Raw genomic sequence first — 27,844 nt, forward strand, 5'->3', positions numbered from 1 at the left:
AAAGACAAGATTTAGATTAATTTAAATCATTTCATTTTCAGTATAACAGTATCGTGCCTCTTGAAGAAAATGGAGATAGAAAAATGGACTATTCATCACACGTTAAGAATTCTATTTTAGAAAAACTTATTGTAGCAACAGTAAAACATAATACATCATTTATGAGTTAGCATGTTTATATTAACGTATTATCCAATTGTTCCATATAGAGGTTAATTTCGTATTTGTCCGGCCAAAAAAAGGTCCATTTTGTGATGATACATGTCTCAATCAATAAATCTGGAAAGTAGATCCCTCGGAAGCACCGAGAACAAGGCAAATAGTGAAAATTGCAGACTCGGTTTGATTGAGTCTGTTCATGGGCAGTAATGGAAAAGCAACACTGCCCACGCCCCCTAGCACCGGCTTAAGCAGTATTCAATCTTCAAATCTAAATGAGTTGAAATCAATGATCCCGAAGGACCAGAAAATATAACAACACTGAGATGAAGTCGGGGCGACTTTTTACGGCCGCCACACAGCACTTAACACCCGCTGTTGTGAAGTAAATAAATCTGGAAAGTAGATCCCTCGGAAGCACCGAGAACAAGGCAAATAGTGAAAATTGCAGACTCGGTTTGATAGTCGTAACTTAGAAATAACAAAGACTGTTCAATTGCATTATATTTTTATTTTGCAGACCTCCAAATATTCGCAATTTTTAGGATTTAGATTATTGTTAAAGCTAATATATGGCTTTATACCGTGAACAGAAAGATATGGTTATACAAAGGATCAATACCATTTGTATGTATTGGAAGTGCTCCAAGATTTCTCTTGACCATAGACAGACTACAAAAGACTTTACGAGCAGACATGACAGTACATTGAAAATGAATGATTATTATCATTTCTTATACTGTACACATTAATAAAGCAACTGTACATTTGTCCTTTAAGACATAAAACATGATAAAATTGACAATACATGTTTAAGATATGTATTGGTCCGCAGACTTCATTTCTGAGTTTAAACAATACTTTTCTGAGATAATGTTGCATGGTTTTACACAGAAAATGAATATTATTATATAAATAAAAATTGTAGATCTATAACAAGTTTTACAAAAAAGCTTGCACTTTTTGTATAATTCATTTGTGCTTAGCATAGCATAATATACAGATTCGTGCATCACATTATAGGTAGATCTATACACCAGAAATTTTTTTTAAAAATGTTGACCCATTTCAAAGACCTTATTTCTTTAGGACAAAGTGTGGGTCAAATGTTCGGAATATTCATCAAGGCACTTGTGGCAAAATATGTATTGCTCCTGAAAGAAAAAAAATAAATATGAATAACTGTCTTCAAGTGGAATTTATAATTACTTATATGAGCATCATAAGTAATGTTTGAAATTCATTTAGTTTTCAATAAGGAAAACAAAGAATCAACATAATCAATGACCGATAAAAAGAATTTGAATACGTTCATGAGGTTTCCGACAAAGGGTACATAATATTATATATTTACCCTTGGTTATAAAATCATTCAAATAAAAAAGGTACACTTTCTTCGTATAGAGCAGGCATGTGATGCCTGTACTTAATTTTTTTAACTAGACATATCTCATTTATATTTACTTTATCTAGAATAGAACCCGCCTGCTTTGCTCATAAGGAGCACACAGGTCTACGGATTTAGGGTCTTCAGTTCGATCCTCAGGTGAAAGCTTATGTTCTCCGTGATAACTGATAAATGATATTTTAACTGAAATCATTCGTCGCCTTCTCGAAACCAAAATCTTTGGTGTAAGCACACGTCGCATATACATGTACTTACTTTATTTGGAATTGACATATGTCGCCTATGTTTGATCTGACGCACGGTGTTTACAACACTTATTTCTTGGTCAATTTGTGTTTTCTCTAATAATACAGATATAACACAGAACAGTCCACTTTTCACCGCTCCAGTCCTGTGTATAAATGATAGTAACGAAAGCATTATCAATTTTTAAATTGATATATCAAACCTATACAAGTATATAGAATAGATGAAAAGTTCATTGCACAATCCATTTTCAAACTTGAAATACAGTCAATATAGACTATATAGCAGTAATCATGAGTTTGATACGAATAATTTTAGTTTCATTATTTCTGTTAAAATGAATTATTAATTGCAAAAGAATCCTAAAAACATATCGTTACAAATATATACTTAACACTAGCGTTCTAAAACAAAGGAATGTGATCAATTCACTCGTAGGTCAAGTATATACTTACAGGCAATGTACAAGTATCGGGCCCTTGTTTTCATTTCCGTTACACATCCGTTCAACGGTTTTCATAAACTGTAGAAATTTTCTTGGGTCCTCAGGAATTTTATCTTTGCCACTCCATTTCGTGTATTCGACATGTGTCACCTCTATTTCTTCAGTTTGGCCCTAATATAAAAATTAAAAGATAGGGGTAGATTTCCCGAAAGCACAGAGCACAGCAAATACGGTCAAAATGTAGAGCTAGTCGCCGATCCATGGATCACCAGCTGCTCATAAATACGCACAATGACTGTAAGGAATCAGTCAATATGTAACAACACTTAGAAATTGTATGTGGTAAGGTTTTAAAACTTACCACACAGCACTTAATGTCCGCTGTTTTGACTATAAAGAAATAAAAAGGTACTGGCTGATTTCCTGGAAGCAAAGAGCGTAGTAAACACGACCAGAGGAATCGAAAAGACAAAATGTATCATATCTGTGAATATTATTTTTTGTTTTGAGTAAAAAAAATATAAGATTAGTATCCATGGAAGCAAATGAGCACAGGAAATACAGTCAGAGCCATACATCGCAAAGTAGGCCATCTCTCACTGTAAAGAAGTAGCAAGCGGATTAACTCAGACACTAATGATACAGAAAATGCGGATGAGGTACAAAGTGGGAAGAGAGATGGAAAGTTAAAAGATGGAACATAAAAGCGAGGAGCATAAGGGGAGTAACACCACCTACATACAAGACAATAACATGTAAGTTAAACGGACAGAAAGCATGACAGCATACATAGTAATGTAAAACGCTATATACATGAAGTAAAGATGGTATTCATTTACAAATGGAAAGCTGTACTGTTGGCCTATGAAGTATTATAACTCATCTAACGTTATAAGATCCACAAAGGTTTCTCAAATAATTTAAAGTTGACAGCGTAATTATAGAAACAGAAAACTTAAAGGGACCGACCACCAGATTGTACAACAAGGAAAAAAGAAAATTGTACGATATCAGGAGGACATTTGTGCTACATTTCTTAATAAGGCTTCAAAACTTAGTTACAGATATCTTATGGAACACATAAAATTATATGTTGTTACTATTTTTGTACATCCAAAATTGAAAAACTTTGGCAGCGGCGTACTGAAGGAAAACTGCCTTCCTTATAAGCTTAAGTTAAGTAAGAATTTCTCTGTGGTGTACTTATCAAGACAGTAGGAAAGACAAACCGAGGTCTCTTCCCAACTCAGATATTTTGATATGACATTTGTGTTAATAGTTAAGAAATAAAAACACATATTCTAAGTCCATAATATGACCAATATGCAATTTTAAAGAAAGATCATTTGTAGCCAAATTATGAAGTCCGGTCCCTTTAAGATAACCAAGACAACAATCGAAAGACGGACATATTAAACAAAACACATAACATAACATAAACATTACGGGCAAAATTGCCAATGTCATAGATCCGAACATCATATTTACAGCAGGTCTTTTAACTTACTTGAACTTCATGAGATATCTTCAATGTTCTCAGTTGATACTGATCCGTTGTCTTGTCGAGATCTGATATGACAGTAAATGCGCCTTGCTTTAGAACCTTGTTATCATTCGAGTAATAACAACCTACAGTCTGGAAATACAAAGACACGATAAGAGGCAGTTATTATGTTAATTAGGCTATAAGCCACCAGAAGCACCCTTACCCATAGGGAATTCTTTCCCTGTACTATATATTTTTGAAAGCATATTGTCCGTAGAACATGTTTCTGTTTTCTGCCGTTGCGGCATAGTTTCTGTTACAATCATTTTGTCTGCGTTACCACAAAATATACACTATAAGTTGTTTTTAAATAAGCTCAGTTGTAGGTTATATGGTTATTCAGATCCGAAAATTTGTTTCCCTTTACATACACAAAAAATTTGCAAATGTTTTGCCAGTTTGTGAGCTAGTAATTTCCATGTTTCCGGACCGATATCTTACAGAAGTGTATGTATGCATGTGTTAATCTTATCCATGTGCATATTAATGCAATATACAAAGTAACACAATTAGTAAACAAGAACAAAGAAATATAAAATAACTCAACTCAAGACAGTTTATATAAAAGCTAGTTATACAAATGTTCATTGACTATGCAACTCGTCGTCTATGATGTTCTTATTACGATTTACCTTTCAGAACCAATTACTCACCTTGTTTTTATCTAAATCTGTTTCCATGCTAACAATGCAAGACACGTTCTCTTGAACAATCAAAGCAAGAAAGTCTTCCACTGTATTTGATAATGGAGTTTGTGCAACAAGGAATCGATTTGTGCGTCTGTAGCTCTATAAGATTAAATAAAACTTATGTAGCATGCGGTTTCACATATACGATCAATATGAACTCTTTATTCCAATTAAATTTTCATAATCTCTCATATATAAAAAAATAAATGACAAGATTATAGAACAAATCTAAGATGACAAATGCATTCTAGCGTACAATCCAATTTAACATGAATAAACAACATTTTTATATTAATATGAGAAATCTTTCACGTGACATTTTATCCTTATATTGTGACAACCATTTTTATATTATTATCTTTCACTTGAAATTGTAATTACATTAACAAACTAAGGATGTTTAGATTGTGAGGAATCGTTGACTTGACACTGTACTTACATTGGCAAACAAACATATTTATATTATGAGAAATCTTTCACTTGAAATTTTATCCTTATATTGTGACAAACACTTTTATATCATTGACTTGACATTGTACTTACATTGACAAACAAAGCATTTATATATTGTGAGGAATCAGATGTCCTGTCCAAATACAGCCTAGGCCGGTTACGGTCTCCTGAAATATTCATGTAAATGTAGTTTGATACATCAAGTAATTCTATTTAACTCAATTCGAGTATGGACATTATTTGTATTTGAAACTAATATTCAGCTAATCTATTATCTCAAGCTGTGTTTGAGACAGACGCACCGTACACATAATCATTATGCTTTCATAAGATGCATAAAGGTTATTATTGTAGACGAATAACCGTGAAGAAGTACCTTGAAAACATATAAGCGAAATACTTTATTCTTGAAGGAAAAAAAAGATTAAATGAATGGAAATTCAAAAACATCTAAAACTTAAAAAGAAGTCAAATTAATGTCGTATAAGCTTTTGGGAACTGCATCTGCACAAGTGTAAAATAGATCCGGTAGCTGGATTTTCAAACTTACAACACGACACTTTGTTCGTACTATTATCAAATCACTTGGAAAAAAGGAAAATTCTATTCACGAGGGAAAAGGACAGTTTTTTATTTTCACTTCTATACCTGGAATATCGGAACCTGGTCTATTTTTGTCAGTCAAAGCTGTATTTGTCGTAACAGCTGTTGCTTCTTCTTCAGATCTCCTTTCAACTGACGACTGCAGTTGCTGTAAACATAATGTGATCTTGCGTATTTCTTTTTAAGTTTGATATTGCAATATGATATTTAAATATTATAAAATTAAGTTTGTTAAAAGCTTTCAATTTAGTTTGAATAAAAAAAATATGTTGTGACATTCATGAAAAATAAATTCTTATAAGATAACATAATAACATGCATCAGCAAAACAAGGATATTGTATAAGATTTTGATAATATGTTCTCATGCCCATGCTTCAACTATCAATATAAGCTATAAATATAGATAAAAAAACATATCTTCTCAGTACTATATTGATTAACAATAAAAATCACTTTTACTACTGCTCAATCAACCTATGATCTTGGATTATATAACTTGCGAATGAAAACAATTTGAAATATATGATATCACCAGAAATTTCGCCAAAAGATGACTTTCTGAGTGGGTTTTCAGATATGTACGAAAACTTGATGCAGCAATAGCTTTGCTATCAAACGTTAGTGTGTGAACAACAGCGTTGTGTAGATACTGGTATTGTTCCTATAAATATTGGAACAAATCTTTAATGTAAACCGCGTCAACGTTGTACATGCAAGTGAAAAAGAAACTATGTAAAAGAGGTTGTTTGATATAAAAGAAAGAGATATTCATCTAAAAATAACAATGTTGTAAAATGTTATATTTGACTATACGTAATTACTTTCTTCCTCAACGTTCAGGTCTCGTATTCAGCAACATCTAGCAGCGAGATATTCTTTATACATTCACAACCTATATTTTCATTTATAACATAGTAAATATCCGTTCTTAGATTTTAAAATGGTAGAAAATTGAAAAAAGTAAATAAGGCAACACGATAATTGATAAAAATTCAAGTAAAATATTATCTTTCTCTGGTCAGGAAATGCGCGCATATTAATGTGACGTAATAACTTACAACATTTTGCACCATGTTGACCCTCTGTTCTCGCATATGTTTAACGCATGCATAGATATCAATGGCACCTTCGACTTCGCCCTTTTCTGTTAGAATATCTAAAGCAATATATGTTCCACTCCGTCCAATCCCTGCGCTGAAAACACAGAACAATTATTCAAAACGTAGTCACAACAAAACAATATAACCAGTATGATTATAGAAAATCATATTTCGGGCGAATCCAACTACAAAGTAAAAGTATTTGGGCATAAAAATTATATGGACCACTGTGATTGTAAGCGTAGGACAACCATTCTAATCTTGTAAACATGCTTACTTGTTGCTTTTCTTTAATCATACTAAAAAAAGTATATACTTTTTTGGTCAGTCACATGTTATAAAACGTCAGGTACATGAGACAAGAGAGCTGTAAATTTATTTGTAACATTTATATTATAGAAAGCCGTAAAGTTCGGCAGTTTACTTATACTTCCTATAGTCCTCGAACGAGTCATGAAAGTGAGAAAAAAAACTGATTTAATCCAAGGGTTGGAATACGAATACCCGCGTATAAAGTAAGAAATATACCTGCAGTGTACAAGAATAGGACCACGAAGATCAGTGACAATGTTGTTGACTTTTTGTCGAAATTCTACCAAACTGGTTACGTCGTCTGGTGTGCCTTTATCGGGCCATGCGGTGAAATGGACCTGATAGACATTTCTTTTTTTAGAATCCTTAAATGTATAAACATTTCAACTTCTTTCAATAATAATCCATTTAACGGTATAATATTGATTTCTGACTTAAAACATATTCAGTGCGTTAATAGCTGATACATATTTTGCTACTTATTTATTTCTTAATGATAAGCAATATATTTGCAACACAATTAAAATAGCAGTGATTGTAACACTGTTGACAAAATGATATTCTGCAAAACAGGATACAATTTCTTCAGCAGTTAAATTTAGTAAGCTCATATGTGTCCAATTAAAGCACAACGAATCAAATGAATATAAATGCATTGTAAAATAAGAAGAGAAAATGATTAATGATTATCTAATCGGCAACAATTGGCTGTAATAAATGTGACATTTCATGAATAAATCATGCATGATAAAATATGATTTGTTTTGTAGGGTTGATTGCTAACTGGCATGAACTTCCTATAAAGTTTGTCCAGCAAATGATAAATATCCATCCTGACTTACTTGTTTCTGAACAAGGAAGCTCCTGACTGTGTAATCAGCAAAATGTTCTTCATTCAAACAAGTCACCGCTATATCTGCATACATTAAACATACGTCTTTTTCCGGCCAGTACTGGTCACATTTTGGTGCCTGAAACAGATAAAAGAATGCAAGTTATAAACTGTAATACAAGGAACATACTTCGACGAAAAGTAAAATTACGGATAACATTTTACGCATGATTTTGTTTTTGTATGGAAAATCGAAACTTAGATAAAAGTAGAACAATTTTTATGTTTTATGCAGATATCTGTTATTTGTTTTAAGTTCTAAGGTTTGCTTATATATCTTCAATAATATAATGTAAATAATAATAATGATGATGATGATGATGATGATTGTGATGATGATGATGATGTTGGTGTTTTTGTTGTTGTTGATGATGATGATGATGTAAAACCTACCCCTGCTTCAGAAAGATTTTTAAGCATGACAATCTTGCCGACATTTTCTTGCCACGCCATTATCCAAAACGGCGACATATCACCCATATATTTGCGTGTAGGTCCTGAATCAAAACAGTTTGATAAATCGAAAGGTATTGAGAAACTTTGCTACAAATTATATGTCATCAGTTAAAAGAACTGTAAGGAAATATAGCAAAATATCAAAGGAATAAGCAATTGATCTGCCAAAAGATTACAAAAATAGTAGTACACAAATGTACATATTTTTTAAAAAATAGTGAAACAGTATACCTATAGATGCAATGTAAGCTTTTCTCGTTTTGTATCCCTGCAAAGATAAAGAAGTTGCTATCAAGAACTTTTTACTTTTAATCACAATGTCATGCTTTTTATACATTTAAAGTCCATAGATCGTTTTAATGATTCAATGGGTGGAGTACATGTAAATATATTTTCTTACTCTTATTTCAATTTCCTGATTTCTTAACAATTTAACAAATATATTATTAATCATTATCCCAAAAGTTAAGCGGATACAAAAGCAACTCTACTAACATCTATGTAACTTGCACTGATGTAATCCGAGTCACCTTCTCTCAGAACAATTCTTGTTTCATCATCTGAAATACAGAGCGATCAACCGATTTAATCAAGTTTAAGCTTGCTACAAAGGATTCGACCAGAACCATTAACAAAGTAACGAGAGACTAGAGTAAGAACATATTTATATGTTGAAACACGAATAATATAAGCCTAAACTTACATGGATATATTCCTCTATATCTATTCTTTGCTATGTTTTCTCTTTTGCTTGCTTCTGTGTAAGGTTTAGTAAGACATGTTGGTAATGTCTGAAATCGGAAACATCATAACGCGTAATACAGTTACATGATCTATGGAGAGGCAATGAATATCCAGCAAATGTTTGGATGACCGTTCAATCTTAACAAGTTTGCAGTATGAAAAATTTTAGCAAATTTCCGTTAGTATTATATATATATATATGTAGACCTTTAAATATACACTATAATATCTATTTCATATGTAATGCAAACCTCAAATTCTTCCATAAAGTCGTCCTTGGTTCTCTCTGATACATCTTCGGCTAGTTTATCAATATTGGTCTTTCCGATGTCATTGTAGTATGTCTGTGATTTTTTATTTTCTGGAACACCGCTTTCTCCCTTCTGTTTGACCTAAATATTTAAAATATATTTATGTTATTACGTGATGTATTTTCATCTTGCAAGACCGGTAATAAAATTATGGAAACATAAATTTAGTTTCCCTTTAATATTGGCTCTACTAAACATAACCATAAAGTTTGTACTGACGTGTGCAAGAGACGTTAAAGTGTATAGGAACACCAATCTACATATATATGCAGGAAATACAAAGTTCGTTCAGAAAAATAACTTTCAAATGTTTTATAGACTTTAAAATCAAATGAAATCGATGGCTTTGGTTGCATTTAGAAATACAGTAATTCAAGATTTTGATTTAGTTGTTTTAAACTGCTTTTGAATCTTTGATAAACTTTTAGTAATATTATTGACTTAATCTATCTACATATTTCACAAACCATTGTTATTCGATGTAATAGTAACATAATTAGTTCACGTGTACATAGAACACAATATAGTCCACATCACATTAAAGACTACTGATAATAACTAGTGATAACTACTGCGAACAACTTCTGTTCCTACTGTGAATAATGAGGAAAGCTGTATTTACCTCCGTACTTAAAGGATCAATATCAGTTTCTGAAACGGAAGTCTCCGGTTGCACCGTGTCAGTTTTCTCTGGTGAATCCCTATTGTTTGTAGACGTGTTTAGTCCAAAACACGTTTCGTGTGCATTTTCTACATCAGGGGAAATTCCACCGCCTGCACTAATTACAGCATAGACATTGTTTACTTTGAACGTTTTCTTATTTTTATTTTCAAATGTAGTGTCATACATTGTATTTGCCTCCACCTTAATCGCCTGGTTCGGTCTTTCATTGTCTTTATCAGGGGACATTTTACTACCTGCTCCGATCACATCATAATCATTGTTCCCTTTGAACATCTTCTTATTTTTATATGTAGTGTCATAAACTGCACTTGCTTCATCCACAATCGTTCGTTTTGCTTTGTTAGGCTTTGCGTATATAACAGCTGAAATTGGTTGTAGTATATTTATAGATATAGTCACACATATAAGTTTTCATGAAATGTATTTTAAATTATTGACTTTGTATCGAGAAGTCTGCACGAGATTTGCAGCGCATATATTGCGTTAATTTAGAAGCGCAAAATTATCCCGCTAGAAAACGACTGCGTATTCCTCGATGCAAAGCAAATAATCTTTCCATTACATATGTATCTAATTTCAAATAAAACAAATTAATGCATTGATAGAATGTGCACCTGATATGAAATTTATATGTTAGTATAGAAAATAGGACAAATATTGGCGTTTCTGGTTCCATTGTAACTTAACGGAGAATAAAACCGAGTGTTATTATTTATTTTACTTTTGCCTGACTGATACTTACAAAAAAAAGAATCCTATCAAAAAGCAACTTAATCAACACAGATCACAGATCGCAAAGCCAACCATGCATGGCTTATTTTAAGATCTGTGTATATAAAATTTGAATTTATTGTAAGTGTTACCTTCATCCAATTCTTCAATTTCTAATGCACTGTCTTTGTCCTGGTCCTCTTCTGGCACATGTTTGAGGTTTCCGTTGATTTTAATGTTTTCTTGTGCACAAGTGCTTTTTCTTATAAAATAATCAAACGCAATCATTTACTTGGAAAATTAATTTATATTTTCCGGCTTCTAAATGTGTAATTTAGTACTGGTGTATAGTTTTTAATGAAAAGAATGTACTTAAATAAAAGTGAGGTTGAAAATGCATACTTTGAAGGAAGCTTTCATACTTTCATTCATGACTGCAATATGAGTCTGAATTCAAAATTTTGAACATTGCTGTGTTAAAACGTTTTTGCTCAAGGGACTGCCTTCATTCAATTGATTATTTATTTTGAATGTTACATCGACACTTAGTTCTTATTTCATAAATGAAAGAAAGCAATTAAATGCAACTGATATCTTTTTACTTTTGTCTAATGCAGTTTTAATCCAAACAAAGTGCAATAATTACTAGTAAGGATCACAATTAGTTGACGAAACTAGTTTGTACCATCGAGATTAATAATCTCGATTTCATAGATATTTCAATGTAAATCAGAAAATTAAAGTTTCCTAAAGACCGGAAAACAAACTTTTGGGAGTGTTAGATAGAGTCAACTTTGTTGACAGTTGTAAACGTTAATGGTATTTTTGTTCAATCTAACGTAAAATTACCATATTTAAGCGTTAAATAGTGTGGGGCTCTAACTCTTGTGAAGTTCCATATTTTGAAGTCACACAAACAAACCTTTAAATTTTTCCGATAATCAAAGCAGGTTCTTCATGCTAAATATTATATATTTAACTGACTTATGTACCTGGTGTTGACCAGGATTGTAATGTTATGCTTTCTGCTATTCATTTATTTGTATATTTCTATTTCTGCCATGAAAATCAGTATCAATAGATATCGAACATATATTTGTGACTGCCTTACAAAGTCTCCCTGTACTTGTATTCAGTGTTGTTATATTTCTGGTCCTTTTGGATCATGTGCCCATTCTATGTTATTGACTACCGCTTCAATTATACCGAGTCTGCTTTTATTTTGCTTGATTGCAGTCTGTGCTTCCAAAGGATATGTTGTACAAATTATTTCACAATGATTTACAATTCAAAGTCACCTAATATAATCCCTTAAGCCATTTCATGATTTACTACTTTCAGTGACATAGATTATGAGAAACTAGATGTGTGTCCATAGGACACAGATGTCCCCCTTTCCTGCCATTGTATCATGGTTTTATGACTCAGGTTAAATAATTTTAAGATGTTTGCAACACAAACTTTTAAGAACCTTTTGTGTATTTTTCACTTAGTTAGCCAGAAATCTGGCCTAGCTTAGTAAAATCCTAAAGAGAACACTTCATAGGCTATAAAACAATTCTCTAATGTTTTATGATTCTATGTCAAGTACATTTTAACATACATATTTAACAAACGTTTTTTTTTGTAAGTCTGGACAAGAAGTCTGGTCTTGTGTAATGAAAAAACTTAAAAAACAAAATATTGCTGACCAACATTTTTGTAAACTTTGGTGACTCTAGGTCAAATACTTTTGGAGCTACACGCGACACAACATTATAATGGCCATATTTTTACTAAGTCAGGGGCCATAACTCCTACAGGATTAAAGGAATCCGGACGCGGAATCTCAGGTACACAACTACACATCCTGACCAGCATTCCTGTACAGTTTTGTGACTCTACGTCAAATGCTTTTGGAGCTAGGCGCAACACAACATTAAAATGACCAATTCTTTACTAAATAAGGGGCCATAACTCCTACACGACTCAATGAATCCGGACGCTAAACCCCACGTGCACAACTACACATGCTGACCAACATGCCTGTAAAGTTTTGTTGATCTACGTCAAATGCTTTTGGAGCTAGGTGCAACAAAACATTAAAATGACCAATTTTTTGCAAAGTAAGGGCCATAACTCCTACATGACTAATTGAATCCGGATGCAAAACCACAGGTGCACAACTACACATGCTGACCAACATTCCTGTAAAGTTTTGTGACTCTACATCAAATACTTTTGGAGCTAGGGGCGACACAATATTCTCGGAAGGACGGACGGACGGACAAGAGCAAATCTATATGCCCCCACCACTCATGGGGAGACACAAAAATGTAATGGAGTCGCCTATGTTGTTCTTTAGAAAATATTATACATAACGTGTGATTTGCCTCACTTAAGTTGGGTTTTAGAATTGAAAAGTATAAGAAATATATAGAAGCCAGTTTTGAAAATTGTATTACCTTCTCCTACGTTTAATGAAAGAAATTGCTAATACTACTATTACAATGATAATGGCAACACCGGCACAGGCAGACGATCCTACAATCACAGCAATATTGTTTCTTTTTGAAACAGGAACTTCTGTTTCTGAAAATTAAATAATTGTTATGGTAAGCAGTTGGATATGACTTTTAAAGCTGTTATACTAACGAGGTCTGTCGGATAGTGCATACTATGTATAAGTCCAATTTATATCAATTCAAAAAATGAAGCAATTATACACAAAAATATTTTCTTATGGCCTTTTACCAGGGGCCGTATTCATAAAGCATCTTAAGTATAAGTATAAGAAATTGATTATTTACTTAAGTATTACTTAGGTTAGAAATTTATTTTACTTAAGTATATTTGTTATTCATAAAACAACTTAATAAGTAATTCTTGTTTTTTTTTATTGTGGACAAAAACATTAAAAACACAACATTAATTTCAGACAGATACAACATGCACAATTATGTTTAAATGGATTTTATCTGAAAACAACACTTTAATCGTACTCACCACGCTATTTTATTTTCTGACTTAAGTCATTTCATACGTATCTTAAGTTTTAGCTGTTTTATGACTAGAACTTAAGTTTTTACTTAGACTTAAGTTGAAATCACCACAAACTTAAGTAAAATCTTAAACTTAAGTCAAAACGTATACTTAAGATGCTTTATGAATACCGTCCCAGATGTGCTTTTTTAAATATATAGCTCTATCACAAACATAGGGGAAAAGGTAAACTGTTTATGATTTACTAATAGAGTTATTTATTTTCATACAAATTGTATTAGGTTTAGGAATAAACGTTGTACATCGTGTTACGGTCTGCAATGACATAGAAAGTTAACATGTCAATTGGCAATTAGTTTTTATTTGAATTTGTCTTTGTATGCTTGCTTTCTCATTTCAATGCCTTTACATTTACCGTGATGTGTATGGGTCAGCTACTTCTTGCAAAAGCTATTTCAAATAAAAGTATTTGTTGTTTAAATAATAAGACACCACAATATTACCTTGTGTACATTGCAGTCCGTCGTACCCATCAATGCAGCCATACACACATTCTTCAGTGACTTGATAGCAGGTTTCATTTACACAATTATCGCTGCATTTGCTTTCGCACATATTCCCATGAAATCCATTTTCACATCCAGAAATACAATGCCCATTAGAATCGTTGCATAAACGTTTCTTTTCCACTGATTTACATGTAGATGCACATTTATTTTCACAAAAGGAGCCATGATAGTTCTCCACACATCCGTTTGTGCAGTAACCCGTTTTCCAGTTGCATGTTTGATTGTTGCATGTGTCACTACAACGGTGCTCGCAATAGTTTCCATATTGTCTATATGAACTACATCCATTGATACATTTACCAGTGTGAAATTCGCACATATGGTCAGTGTCAGTTGAACTGCAGTTGGTGCTACATAATTTCGAACAATCCTCTAAATATGTTCCATTATTGCATTTGATACATTTTCCGTCGCTCTGATTGCATTCTAAACAGTTTAACGCACAATTGGATTTGCATGTACCTCCCCACTTGCCAAGTGAACACCCATTTGTACAAAATTCAGTTGAATTGCATGTCTTGTCTTTGCACTCGCCTGGACATTCTGTGCATAAACTGTGGGTGGCGCCAAAAGGAAGAGTTAGGCGATATCCACGGACACAACTTATACAGTCCCCATACATACCGGCTTCATTTGTTAAGCACTTTTGACACCCCTCATCTGTTTTTCTGCATTTGTTTGAGCAGTTAAAGCCATAAAATCCATCCTTGCATGTTTTTGTTTCATTGCAAAAATCTCCATATAATCCCTGTTTACATTTCATACATTGGCCGTCGGCTATTAAACATTCTCCATAACAACCTGGAGGGCAGACATCTATACATGTATCTCCGTGAAAACCTTGGTTACATTCACTGCAGTTTGAGTTTGATAAACAAAAAGTACAATTACCAGGGCAATTTAGATCACAGTTCCTTCCGTGTTTTCCGGCCACACACAAGTCACATTTCTTTCCCGTAAAACCAGACTTACATCCTTCTGCACCTAGACAATTACCATCCGTATCACATTGTCCACTTTTGCATCCTACAGAACAATTAAATTGACAATATGAGCCGTAAAATGCATGTTTTATACACCATCTACATTCTGTTTGTGACTGACATGAACCACAGTTATTTGGACATGTGTAGTTACATTCATCACCATACTTATTTGAACTTGAACAAATTTCACAATGACCATCCTTAAAAAAAAAACAATGTTAAAGAATAAAATGAAGATTCAAAATTAATTTGTCCTTGTATTTAAAGGTGTTTTCTTATATGTATTTAAATAAGAATATTAACATGTAAATGTAAATTGAGTAAGTCATATTTTGTCCCTTTCCTATCTTTGAATGTAGAATTGACTTACCAAAATGAAATAATAAAAACAAAAACACAACTGCTATCCGTGCCATTATTATACTTCTAATGTCCTATAAATAGAAACAAATACAAGCATAATATATAAATAACACACTTCTCTAGAGTTTTAATAGGATCAAAAAAAATAATTGGGTTTTGCAGTAAAACGTTTGCAAATTTTATTGAAAAGAGATAAAAACAAATAGTAAATTAACTATATAACCATATGTAAAACGAAGCGTTAAATTTGGAAAAAAAAACAAAAAAACAAAAGCACATATTTACACCATAAAAAACTGAACAACGATAGCAATCTACCTGAAACAGTCTAAAAAGTACAATGAGAATCAATGTTGCATTATTATTGTATGATTTGTCATTTTTTGACGTATGAGTTTTAGCGATTCTTGCAAATGGGCAATATTCAAAACATGAAAAACCACGCATGCATCAAGAACAGAACAGAACATATCTTTTATTTATAACTTGTACGTACATACATTGTCATTAGATAAAGAAAATATAATACACACATATAGTCACGTATTCCTAATAAACAATAACGAAATTTTTGACATAAGTACATAGGTATTGTTCTAGATAAATCATTTTAGATAAATATGGTAACTGTTACAGCTAATTCAGGGATAACTTATCACCCAAAGCTCAAACCTGCATAATCTCATATCCGATTATTATGAGGATGAACTATTATACAATTTGTCTTTTCTTATGGTTAAGCTGGTGCTAGGGGGCGTGAGAGGTGTTGCACATTTCATTACCTCTCATGAACAGACTCAATCAAACCGAGTCTGCTATTATTCTTCTTGGTTGCATTCTTTGCTTCCAAAGGATCTGTTTTACAGATTTTATTCCTTAATATATCTGGCTAATCTAATAAGCATGGTCTTATTTTCTGATTTCAGCAATTTTATAAAATTTAACATTGACGGTCAGTTGAAGAAGTACTTTTCAATATATTGTTTTCTTATTTGTGAGTAACAAGGGCAAATCAATATGAAATGGTATTCGTCCTCGATATCACGTAAAATACAAAAGTCACAGTAACGTTCATTTTTTGGGGTTCTGTTTCTACCATATCTACCTGTATGTATTTAAGAGAATGGGCAGACATTCTAATTCGTGATGCAAAACTTCTTAAATTTTTGGTAGTATGTCAAGGTATCTTTCATGAGAAAAATCATTTTTACAACGTTTATATAGTTCTAAAACGGTATTATTTTGTATTGAATTATGCCAGTCTTGCAAATAATTGTCAAAAACCCTCTGCTTAAATAGTTTAGGAAATACATTACAGTCCACAGATTCAGGATTTGAAAAAAAAAGTCTGCAAAACCATATATACTAAGTAACATTTTAACATTAGCAGTCCAATTATTACAACATTTGTTACATAGATCTTTTCAAAATAATATTATCTGTGTACAATAATTTACACCAGTATTTTATAATCCTACCATATCTTACATTATATAAAGGATAACGCTGCAATTCACCATAAACACCTGTGCTGCTGGTACTTGTTCCATTATTTAATATCCTTTTACAAAACTTCAAATAAATACGTTCAATTTTCTTTCGATTTTGAATATCCCCAGACTTGCATATCCTAATACGGAACCAACAAAGGCATCAAATAGTTGACATTGTAGTTCTGGCTTTAAATCAAACGTTGTGCAGTTACACATTAATACATTCAGTGTTTTAAATTTGCCCCTCATCGATGTGGGTTCGAAACCTCATTTGGGGCGTAGAATTCTTCACGTGAGGAAGCCATCCAGCTGGCTTACGGAAGGTCGGTGGTTCTACCCGGGTGCCCGCTCGTGATGAAATATGCACGGAGGGGCACCTGGGGTCTTCCTCCACCATTAAAGCTGGAAAGTCGCCATATGACCTAAAATTGTGTCGGTGCGACAATAAACCCAACAAAATAAATAAATAAATGCTTTTCCACTTAGGTGTTCCTGGTTCATTGCAAAAATACCAGTATAATTAAACACAGTACCTAAATAATTAAAGTCTTCGTCTATTTCTAATTGATTAATATCATAAGTCCGCAGAATTGATATATTAATAATAATAGTTTAATACTGTTTAAACTGGTGCACCTCCACCTCCCCGCCACCTCCTTGGTGTATTGTTCCCTTTCGCCTACTTCAAGGCATGTTCAGTAGTTAGTAAATCGATTTTTATTTTGTCCGATATTTATGCAGATTGTCATTTTAAGGGCGGTTTTTATTGACCCACCTTTGCTTTTAATTAATTTGTATTAGATAGACATCATTTAACTGTGAAAATTTGAATAACAGCTTCTTTTGTTGTATGATATTAATGCACGTCATTTTAAGAAATTAAAAATGACAGTTTTCACTCACAATGTGTTACTCTGTTTTACTGCATCCAAAAAGCAAATGAACATACTCCTTGCATGCATTGTTAGAAATTGCCTATTGTTTTTGTTGAGAATATGTTATAAATATCTTGATAATGCCCTGTCCAACTGGCTCAATTCAAATTAGTTGAGTGCAAGGTATAAAGGTTTATGGTACATTCAACTTCATTTGCACGAACTCAGCTTGCTATACTCTTGAACTATGGTCCTTATAAAACCTCTATCTTCATACGGTATACAATTATTGTGATTTTTTAAATAAGCATAAAACTGTAATTCATAGCATTTCCATACTTTCTTTAGTCAATTGCTTAGTAAGATATGCAGTACATCATGTTTCTCTAGTAAGTCTTACCTAATTATATTTGAAATTCAGTTGGTTCGATAGCTCGATTAAATTTGAGGATTTTTTTTTTGAGTAGTGAGTTTTGAGTTAAAATAAAGTGAGTTTCGAGTTAGAAAAGTGAGTTTCGAGTTAAATTTCAAAATCACCCATGTGGGTTGGAAACCTTGCTCTCGGGTAATGAAGCCGTCGAGCTAGATGGTTCTGCTTGAAACAATGCATGGAAGCGCACCTGGGATCTTCCTTTAGCACCATGTATGGAGGGGCACCTGGGGTCGTCCTTTAGTACCATGCATGTTGGGGCACCTGGAGTCTTCCTTTATTACCATGCATGTTGGGGCAGCTGGAGTCTTCTTTTAGTACCATGCATGGAGGGGCACCTTGGATCTTCCTTTAATACCATGCATGAATAGGCACCTGGGGACTTCCTCTGCTACCATGCATGTAGGGGCACCTGGGGTCTTCCTCTTATACCATGCATAGAGGGACACCCTGGGTCTTCCTTTAGTACCATGTATGGGGTTTTTCTTTTAATACCATGCATGATGGTGCACCTGGTGTCTTCCTTTAGTACCATGCATGGAGGGGCACCTGGAGTCTTCTTCTGGTACCATGCATGGCGGGGCACCTGAGGTCTTTCTCTTGTACCATGCATGGTGGGGCACCTGGGGTCTTTCTTTAGTACCATGCATGGAGGGGCACCTGGGGTCTTCCTCTGGTACCATGCATGGAGGGGCACCTGGGGTCTTTCTCTAGTACCATGCATGGAGGGGCACCTGGGGTCTTCCTCTGGTACCATGCATGGAGCGGCACCTGGGGTCTTTCTCTAGTACCATGCACGGAGGGGCACCTGGTGTTTCCCTCTTGTACCATGCATGGAGGGCAGGGCCATAGGAACAGGGGGTGGGGGGCGGCCAATAATTTGACCAATAAAGTTAATTCTCTTAGCAATCTTTTGACAACGAGTAAATTCTATCTGTGCCATGCAGTTTTGTAGTTGTTTTTGATGTTTTAACAACAAAAGAACCCCCAAAAATGTTGTTTAACATTTCGTGGAACTGGGTCTGTTATAGGTCGGCTGACTTTCAAAATGTGTGCCGCCCTCACGCCCCCAATTTAAAATGCTTCCTACGCGCCTGACGGGCATCTGGATTCTTCCTCTAGTACCAGAAAGGCTTGAATATCATCAAATGACACATTTTCCTGTCAATGTTATGTTAAACAAAAACACACAAAATATGTAACTGTCAAATGAAAACCTTAATGCATGAATATTTGATCACCACCCGTAAGAAAATGCACCTACCTTCCAATGAAAATTGAACAGTGACTTAATGTTAATGAACATTTAATTGAGACCAAATACAAGTGGTATTAGAAAACTTGAAAAGATCAAATACCCAAAACATTTATGCAGCTTCTTCAAGCCACGTCCTTTAACAAGTGCGTGTACTTATTTCACATCTGCCGAATAAGTAGTGTATCTATTGTGAAATTTGCGAATTCACCCAGAGTTTCCCTTTTTCAATAAAAACATATAAAAATGTACTCAGAATGTGAAACCCCTTATCTAATGTATTGTTTTATAAGCAGACTTATAATATTTTCTACATGTCACAAGCATATACAGTAATTGTGGTCTAAACTGAAGTAAACCTCTTAAAAAGAAACCTTGAAAAATTAAACAAATTCCTTGAAAAATAGTACAAACTATTATCTGGTGAATTGTTTTTCCACTGCTATAAACCATTTATCTACCTGGTACTAACAACATACCAGTAATTATTGGTTTTTAACCGATAGTTCAGTGATTTGAATTTTACTTTCTTTACTTTACAACAATGCAAAAAAGCACTTACATATCTTAAAGATGATTATCTCTAAGTGAACTGAAAAAACAAGGCAATTAATTTGGATGGCAAGACATGGGAACCACAAACTGTGGTTTGAAATGAAATGGTACGGTCTGAAATACATAGTTTGAAGTGGTATGCGTTCTAAATCCAGTTAGACCTCAGATTTTTCTGTTATTTCTCTTTTTTATGTTCTGTTACATTTGTGTATTTTTGGATATTTTGTTTGTTGGTTAGAAAACAACAAATAGAAGCTGTAACGGAAAAAATATTCCAGACGGCTTGCTTCAAAAATCCAAAAATGCTTAATGAGTTTAAATAAAAGTCTACATATATATATACTTTTGACACAGCAGTATAAACCGTTATATTTTACGCAGATGCCAAGCATGTTCAAGCTAATAGAACTGTTTTGAAGCACTAATAAGACATTATTACATCATCTATCAAAGCAGATCTTTTAACCCTTACACTGCTCAATTTCTATAATGAACTTGTCCATCTTTCAATAAGAACAGTACCATTAACTGTTAAAAGGGATGTTTACCAAAATATACTGGCTGAATGGCGGACAGTGCAGATCATGATTAGACAGCACGAATATGCAGGCTGATCATGATCTACACTGGTCGCAAAGGCAGAATTAATCGTGCCCAGCCTGGTACATGACCGAGCAAGTTGGAGCACTTGAACAAAGTTGGACTGTACTATATTTCGCTGAACAATTATTAAGTTATATATAAATATTTATTGGTACATCTCAATATCAAAACTTTCAAAACAGCAACATCTTAATTAAAGATACATGTTTTTCTTCAAAATCATGTAAACTACGTAAATGATGTGAATCATAAGGATATTTTTTCTTATTTTTAACAGAATTATTCGCTCGCCTGACTTTGACTGTTTGACCTTAATTGTGTGTGACACGTTAGATCATAAATGGTCAGATCTGTAGGTTAGTGCCTTTAATACCTTTTCAATAAATGAGCCTGAAACACTGATAAAACTAAATCGCTTTCTCAAAGGGACTGGACTCCAGATTTTGGCTAAAAATGATTTTCTATTAAAACTGAAGGTTTTGACATATTACGATTTTTATGACATGAATGTTTATTTCCATTGTTTTTAATCCACATGATGCTCTATGCATTTGATCTTGGTCATGCAGTTTAATTAGGAAATAAAATATGGAAATTCATGTACATAGTACTCTTTATAATATTATTTTCAGATGTTATAGAATATCAAACTCGGGGCTTAATTAGAAAATACAAAATGCTTAAGATATATAATAATTTTACTTGACGTTTTCATTTGCCACAATTGTAAACAAACACATCTTTTTGAAATAAATTTCACAATATTGAATTATAAATAATACAGACTTCCTTTTGTAATAGATTCAAGCTATAACAATACATGTACAGATAAAAATGATCCAGATACAAATACACCACAATAACTCACTATTGTGATGACCCATAACTCTACATGGGCCAGGAATTTCACTGCTATAGTGATAAGGTTAATTGCTTCACAAGTAAGCAGGGGCCCTATGAGTTTCTACTAAGAAAACTGGGTAAAATGAACCTACTGTTTTGTACATTTTTAGCCACAACGAATTTCTACTTATGCTGTCAAAACAAGACTTTAGATCGATAAAAGCCACATATAAACGTCTGTTATTACTTAAATGATTTTGTATGATAGAGTGAAGAATAAAAATGGCATCTACAGTTGACCTACTTCTTCTAAATCCAAACTGAGCATCAGAAATTATATTATTTGTTTCACAAAATTCTACAATACGCTTATTTAGTATTGTTGTAAATAGTTTAGAAAGACAGCTTACAAGAGTAATACCTCTGTAATTTTGAACCACCCCAGGGGCTCCCTTTTTATGCACAGGCACAATTACTCCTTCGGTCCATTTATCTGGGAAGTAACCCAAGTCTAAAATTGCATTGAATATATCACATAAGTGACAACCTATAATATCAGTACTTTCAGAAAAATATTCGTCCAATAAAAAATCAGATCCTGTTGCTTTACCCTGTTTTAATGTTTTGGTTGCAAGTATAAAAATCGCGATTATTACAGAACGTCTCTGATTCATCGTTATTACATGTAAACACATTATTGCTTAAGCCTGAGAAATATTTATAAAAATCATCAACTGACATACTGTCACCATTTTTTTTTTGTTCTTCTTATTATTCTTAACATAACTCAAAACTATTTAGGCCTACAAAATATTAGTTTTTCTATTTCAGACATTTTCTGTTGTAAAAAGGTTATGTTTCTTTTTACGCACAAGTTGCTTGTACTCTTGTTTACATGTACAAAAATGTCGTCTGCTGATATCATTTTTACAGGTATTAAAAGCACGTAAAGCATCCAGATATTTGTTTCTAGATATTTAACATTCTAAATCAAACCAGTCTGCATTACTAAAACCAATACTATCTGCAAATTCAACATGTTTTTTTATGTGTCAACTCCTTTAAAAACAATAGGTTAGCAACATCTCTTATTAAGACTGTAAATTCATTCAATACAGTGTTCACGGCCGAGTGACTTGACTTATCTATATCGTTCGTAAGCCTTTTAAGGTCAGATAATTTGGCAATCAAGTCAGAACGGAAACGATGACTGAGCTCATTTTTCCATATAAAATTAATTTTCGTCTTTTTCATTCAGAAAAGGTGTGGTATTTTTACACTTCAATGTAAAACTAATAGACAAGTGATCACTCCGCTCGTTAATGGAATTTACTGTAAATTTCTCTATACTAGGAAAATTACACTCTTCTGTTAATAAATAATCTATAAATTAACTATTCATACTCTAGGCAAATTAATGTCTTGAAATTAGGTAATTTATTTGTTTATGTACACATGTACAGTAATTTTGTCGAGCGTATATATAAAAAATACTCTACAGGTCGCCCAACGCAACAAAAGGAAACAGAAAACGTTGCAGCTCGGAGTGATTGTAAAGTTGCTAAAACGTTATCAAACATTATCTATTTTTGCAAAGTGTTTACATATACAGTATTTCATCTTGTGAGGTGACATATACTACCTAATTATTATGTAAAATAAACAAAACATGTTGTCTTAATAAACAAATTATTTGTAATGCCTATTACAATGAGTTTTTTTTATTGCAGCACAGTTTTTTGTTTAAAGTGTATTCTAGATGTAAATGGTAAAATATATTATACGCGGATATTTAACGGCTAGAGCATATCAGCAAAAAATAGATGATATGTGTTTGTTTAGTTTAAGATCCTAATTTATTGCACCGAGTGAACACTAAAATGTAAATTATAGTGTACACGAGTAAAATATATATTTCGGTCTTACATTGAAACAAACAAATTTTATGGTGGCATATATCTGCCACGTGATAACTAGGTAGCTATCGCGATAATTAAAAGAATTATCGTGATAAAGCGACGTTTTCTGAAAAGATTATCTCACCAACAGTCAAAGTTTTATGCAACTATTATTGCGATGATTTACAGTATTATCTCGATACTTTTTGCGTAAGTGCACGTAACTGCCATTTATTAGCTAGAAAAAGAAATCTTGATACTTCGAACTTTTCTGAAAAGTTTCCTGGTAAACATTTTGACCATATTATCTCGATATATTTATTTTGCATTTAGTGTTAATATCAACCTACTGAATCGATGGAAAACTGTCGAACTCCTGTAATTTAACACTGAACTTACCACCGTCATGCTGAAGATAAATAACTGTAGTCCCTACATCGTGATATCATCGTGTTCTATTTATAGCTATCTAGCAGCTGTAACGTAATTTAGCGCTTAAGTTTTCAGAAGACAATATCAATATCCGGAAAAAATAAATCATTGCGATAATATTTTCATAAAATTGTACAACTTTTCTGGAAAGTTTAGAATATTATCGTGATAGCTGGCAAGCCTCTCTAGTCAGTTTCGAGCATTAACGCGAAACTTCACGCTAAAATATTTTCACAAAATATTCATTGCGGATATATTTTCAGAAAAAGAAATACACATTTCATGAAAAGTTTACATTATTGTCGCGATAGCTACATAGCTATCTCGGGCAGAAATATGCCCCTATATATTTTTTTCTATTTACTTTATGCACTTTAAAGACTCTAACCAAATTATATCCAGTTTGTCCGCGCCACTTTACATGCATCGCATCATGGCGTCACAGGGAATTGATCTTACCGATTTTCCTCTCTTCGATCACTCTACGGTAACATGCGATATACCGAATGAGATGTATACTATCGAATTAAAAACAAATGTGTCCTTATGGCACGTGCACACAGCGACTTCGGATTTTTCTGGAAGAATACGCTTCTTCCTTGCGCTTAAATAAGCGTTCAGCTAACTTGTTCGAACCGCAACATCTTGCACATCAGTACAAATATGAGCAGTGTTGTTTTTATTCCAAAGTCTGCCTTTAAAATGATACGGAATTGATGCTGGCATTAGATAGTTCTTTTCAAATCTTATGTGATGCGTTGAAGTCGGATCGATTTTCAATTGAGGCAGTGTCTTAATTTGTATATATAATAATGTCTTGACGTCAGGATATCTTCGTAGCAAAACTGTAAATAGTTAATTACATTCCCTGATTTCTTTTACATTTTATAATGATAGAATGTAAATATTTATGATCCTGTTATTATTTTCAAACATCTTTACCTTTACTGATGAATATATACATGTATGAAGATATTTTTTATCATTTATAATTTATATTATTTTGCATTCAAGTGTAGTGCCGTACCAGTTAAAAAGTAAAAATGGTATTTTCACTGTTTGAAAGAGTGAAACTATGAAGTTTTATTCATTGATAAATCCCAGCATTTCACTGAAGAGCATAAAATAAATGCAAGTCTTTGGTATGACTTTGAATCATAAAAATGCCGTTTACATGTATTTGTTGCCATATCTGCCGAAAATTATCAGAAATTCGTATAAATTTAAGAACTCTTTTATACAGTGTTACGGTCGCTTACGCATAGCCTGTACATTTAAAGCCAATATCTGACAACTGCGTCAGGCAGTCACCTCTTTGGCTAAGTGGTTAGAGCATTGGACTAGCACCGGAGTGATCCGGGTTCGAATCCTGCCAAAGATTGTTCTTCATAAAATGCTTTGCTCTTTGATTTGTTACTGCTTATAGTCAGAAGATTGGCGTCATACTTTGGCAAGAAGTTATAATCACCAAAGTAAACTGCGTGAGGAGATAATATGAGATCGGATATTAAAAGGCCCCTTTCCATTGCTATAACCAAAGGTGTTGCAACATTGGATTTCCGTGCTTTCTAGCAATGTCCTGTTTAACTATGTGAGGTTTCAATATAATCACTTAAACTGCTCCATGTGACATACATAGTATGAAAGTGCCAATTGTTTATACTTCTTTACATATACTGTAGTAAAACGTCTCCAATACATTAAATACCAATCAACACCGCATTTCTTTTTAAAGATATTTCTTTTTATAAATACCTTTAAAATTATAAAGATCCAAAATGAACTATATATCTCTTTTTTTCCATACTGCAATTAAAACAAGTAGGCTAACGTAATAAATTGATCAAATATTACTTCCTTATTCACTAAAGCATAAAGCGTGAATCTTTAGCTATTTATTCAAATTTTACGTTTACTACATTTGATATTAGATAGAAATACCAAATATTTACATTCGCCCTTTTCGTTTCCATTGAAAATTATGACGTTCATTTCGTATGAACAGCAAAAGGAAAAGCGCGAAATTTCCGTCATCGTCGCTTAGTGATAACCGATCGCTGTTTTGACGACGTCCGCGTATAGTCAGGGAGAACGTTTCTTAGATTACGTCGCACTTATTCCGTGTGTTGAACAGAATGGCCGAGAAGCCGATTTTAATGTTAAATGCAACCAAATGTGTGCAATTTATAACATTATCATGTTTACAAATGGAAAGAAAATATAATGTGAATATAAGAAATGAACTATTTTTTTTCGGTATGCATGCGAAATAAACGACATAATAGGATCGGCAAATTAAACATGAATCGCTAGCGCGATTCATAGATTTGCCGATCCTATTCTGTCGATCATTTCGCATGAACAACGAAACAAATCATTTCATTTCTTAAATATACAACACGAAACAAAACTAAGGCAGACACATTTGATAAGGGTGAAATAAAGCGACAGGTAAATGCGTAATATTATTCTACACATAAACGCGTAAAGGTGTTACCATCAGTCATGTTGTAAGTGTAATAAAAACTCTTTCACCGATATAACTTTTCACAAAAGTATCTCTCGTTTATATGAATGAAAAAGTGTTGAAAAAGACGTTACACACAAACTCACACACGTAAGTCACAAAAAAGTTACTTAGTCGAAATTTCCAGATAAGTAGCTTGAAATTTCAAGTAAGTATCTTGAAATGTTGAGCAACGAATTTTTGATTTTTTTTGTTGGTATAGTATACAGCTGTATTCAAATTTTTCAGAACTCGTCACATACGAGCGCAGTCTATGTATGGGTGTATATACCACGCTTAGAAATCTGAAGGTGAACTTACTTCCTTTTCTTTGTTTCATTTTCCATATACCAATGGTAATTATCGCATCATTTCTTTTGCGACAGGACAGAGACATTTAAATCATATTGACTTTGTTAAGGTTTTAACTTATTTCTTCCGTGGCAATTGAGACACACTTGAGTTGAAAATTCTAAGCATGTCTGGTACATAAGATAATTATTTCCTGTAGACAGAATACTGTTAAATAAACTCTTACACCTATGCTCATTTTTCTCAGTAAAATGGTTAACAATCGGATTTGCACAAGCATATATAAAAAAGTCGCGTCGAACCTTTGTTGATGTTGATGCTCGTTGGGAGACATTTTTAGGTCAACGGCTATTTTAAACAAAGTTATAACGTCATCCATATTGAATATTTTTATCCAGTTTGGAAATATATAAGACGGTCAAGCAGAACAAATTCGAAACACCTATTTGAAGATAAAACAAGGGATAACAATAAAAATGTTCTTGACAACTAATTATAAATAAGCTTTTAATAAATATAGTAAATATAGGATACGGATGTTAATTCTATTGTTTGACGCCCATTTATGCATGGCAAACACTCAATTAAGAATAGACTAGGAAGTTAATCTTCAAAGGATGATTGATGAAGTATTGCTCACCCCAGTTTGTTGCTATGGTTAGATAGAAAGCAACCTTTTGAACATGTAACGTATTTATAAGCGCAGTGAGGAGTATTAACTGAAAAACCGCCGACTAAAATATTGGTATATTATCTGACATTTTAGGGCAGCGTGTGTTTTTATTAAATAAATATGCAGTACAATTGTACTTGCTTATTTGCAGATAGGCAGAAACTACAAATATTAAAACATATATCGACATAAAATCTGTATAAACATAATTCGTTAGTGATATTTTTATAAATACCTGTAAAACGATATAAAATTATCCAAACTTTAATATAAATCTTATCGACTGCAGTAGTAATAATATATTAAC

General features: G+C 33.0%; 1 protein-coding gene across 1 annotated transcript; it reads right to left on the reverse strand.

Moving 5' to 3' along the window:
* Positions 1–933: 933 nt before the first annotated feature.
* On the reverse strand, positions 934–27,841 carry LOC123544432 (uncharacterized). The gene is made up of 22 exons (XM_053531543.1): positions 27,773–27,841; positions 15,670–15,733; positions 14,248–15,339; positions 13,207–13,333; positions 10,915–11,024; positions 9,989–10,413; positions 9,307–9,447; positions 9,015–9,102; positions 8,807–8,871; positions 8,543–8,579; positions 8,249–8,352; positions 7,806–7,934; positions 7,180–7,328; positions 6,610–6,745; positions 6,084–6,212; positions 5,595–5,697; positions 5,037–5,113; positions 4,458–4,592; positions 3,766–3,894; positions 2,269–2,429; positions 1,823–1,958; positions 934–1,313 (listed from the first exon to the last, which is right to left on the reverse strand). Exons 2-22 carry the CDS (start codon positions 15,713–15,715, stop codon positions 1,245–1,247), a joined length of 3,588 nt encoding a protein of 1,195 aa, XP_053387518.1. The 5' UTR covers positions 15,716–15,733; positions 27,773–27,841; the 3' UTR covers positions 934–1,244.
* Positions 27,842–27,844: the final 3 nt, after the last annotated feature.

Source organism: Mercenaria mercenaria, chromosome 19 (genome assembly GCF_021730395.1).
Source record: "Mercenaria mercenaria strain notata chromosome 19, MADL_Memer_1, whole genome shotgun sequence".
Lineage (NCBI taxonomy): Eukaryota > Metazoa > Mollusca > Bivalvia > Venerida > Veneridae > Mercenaria > Mercenaria mercenaria.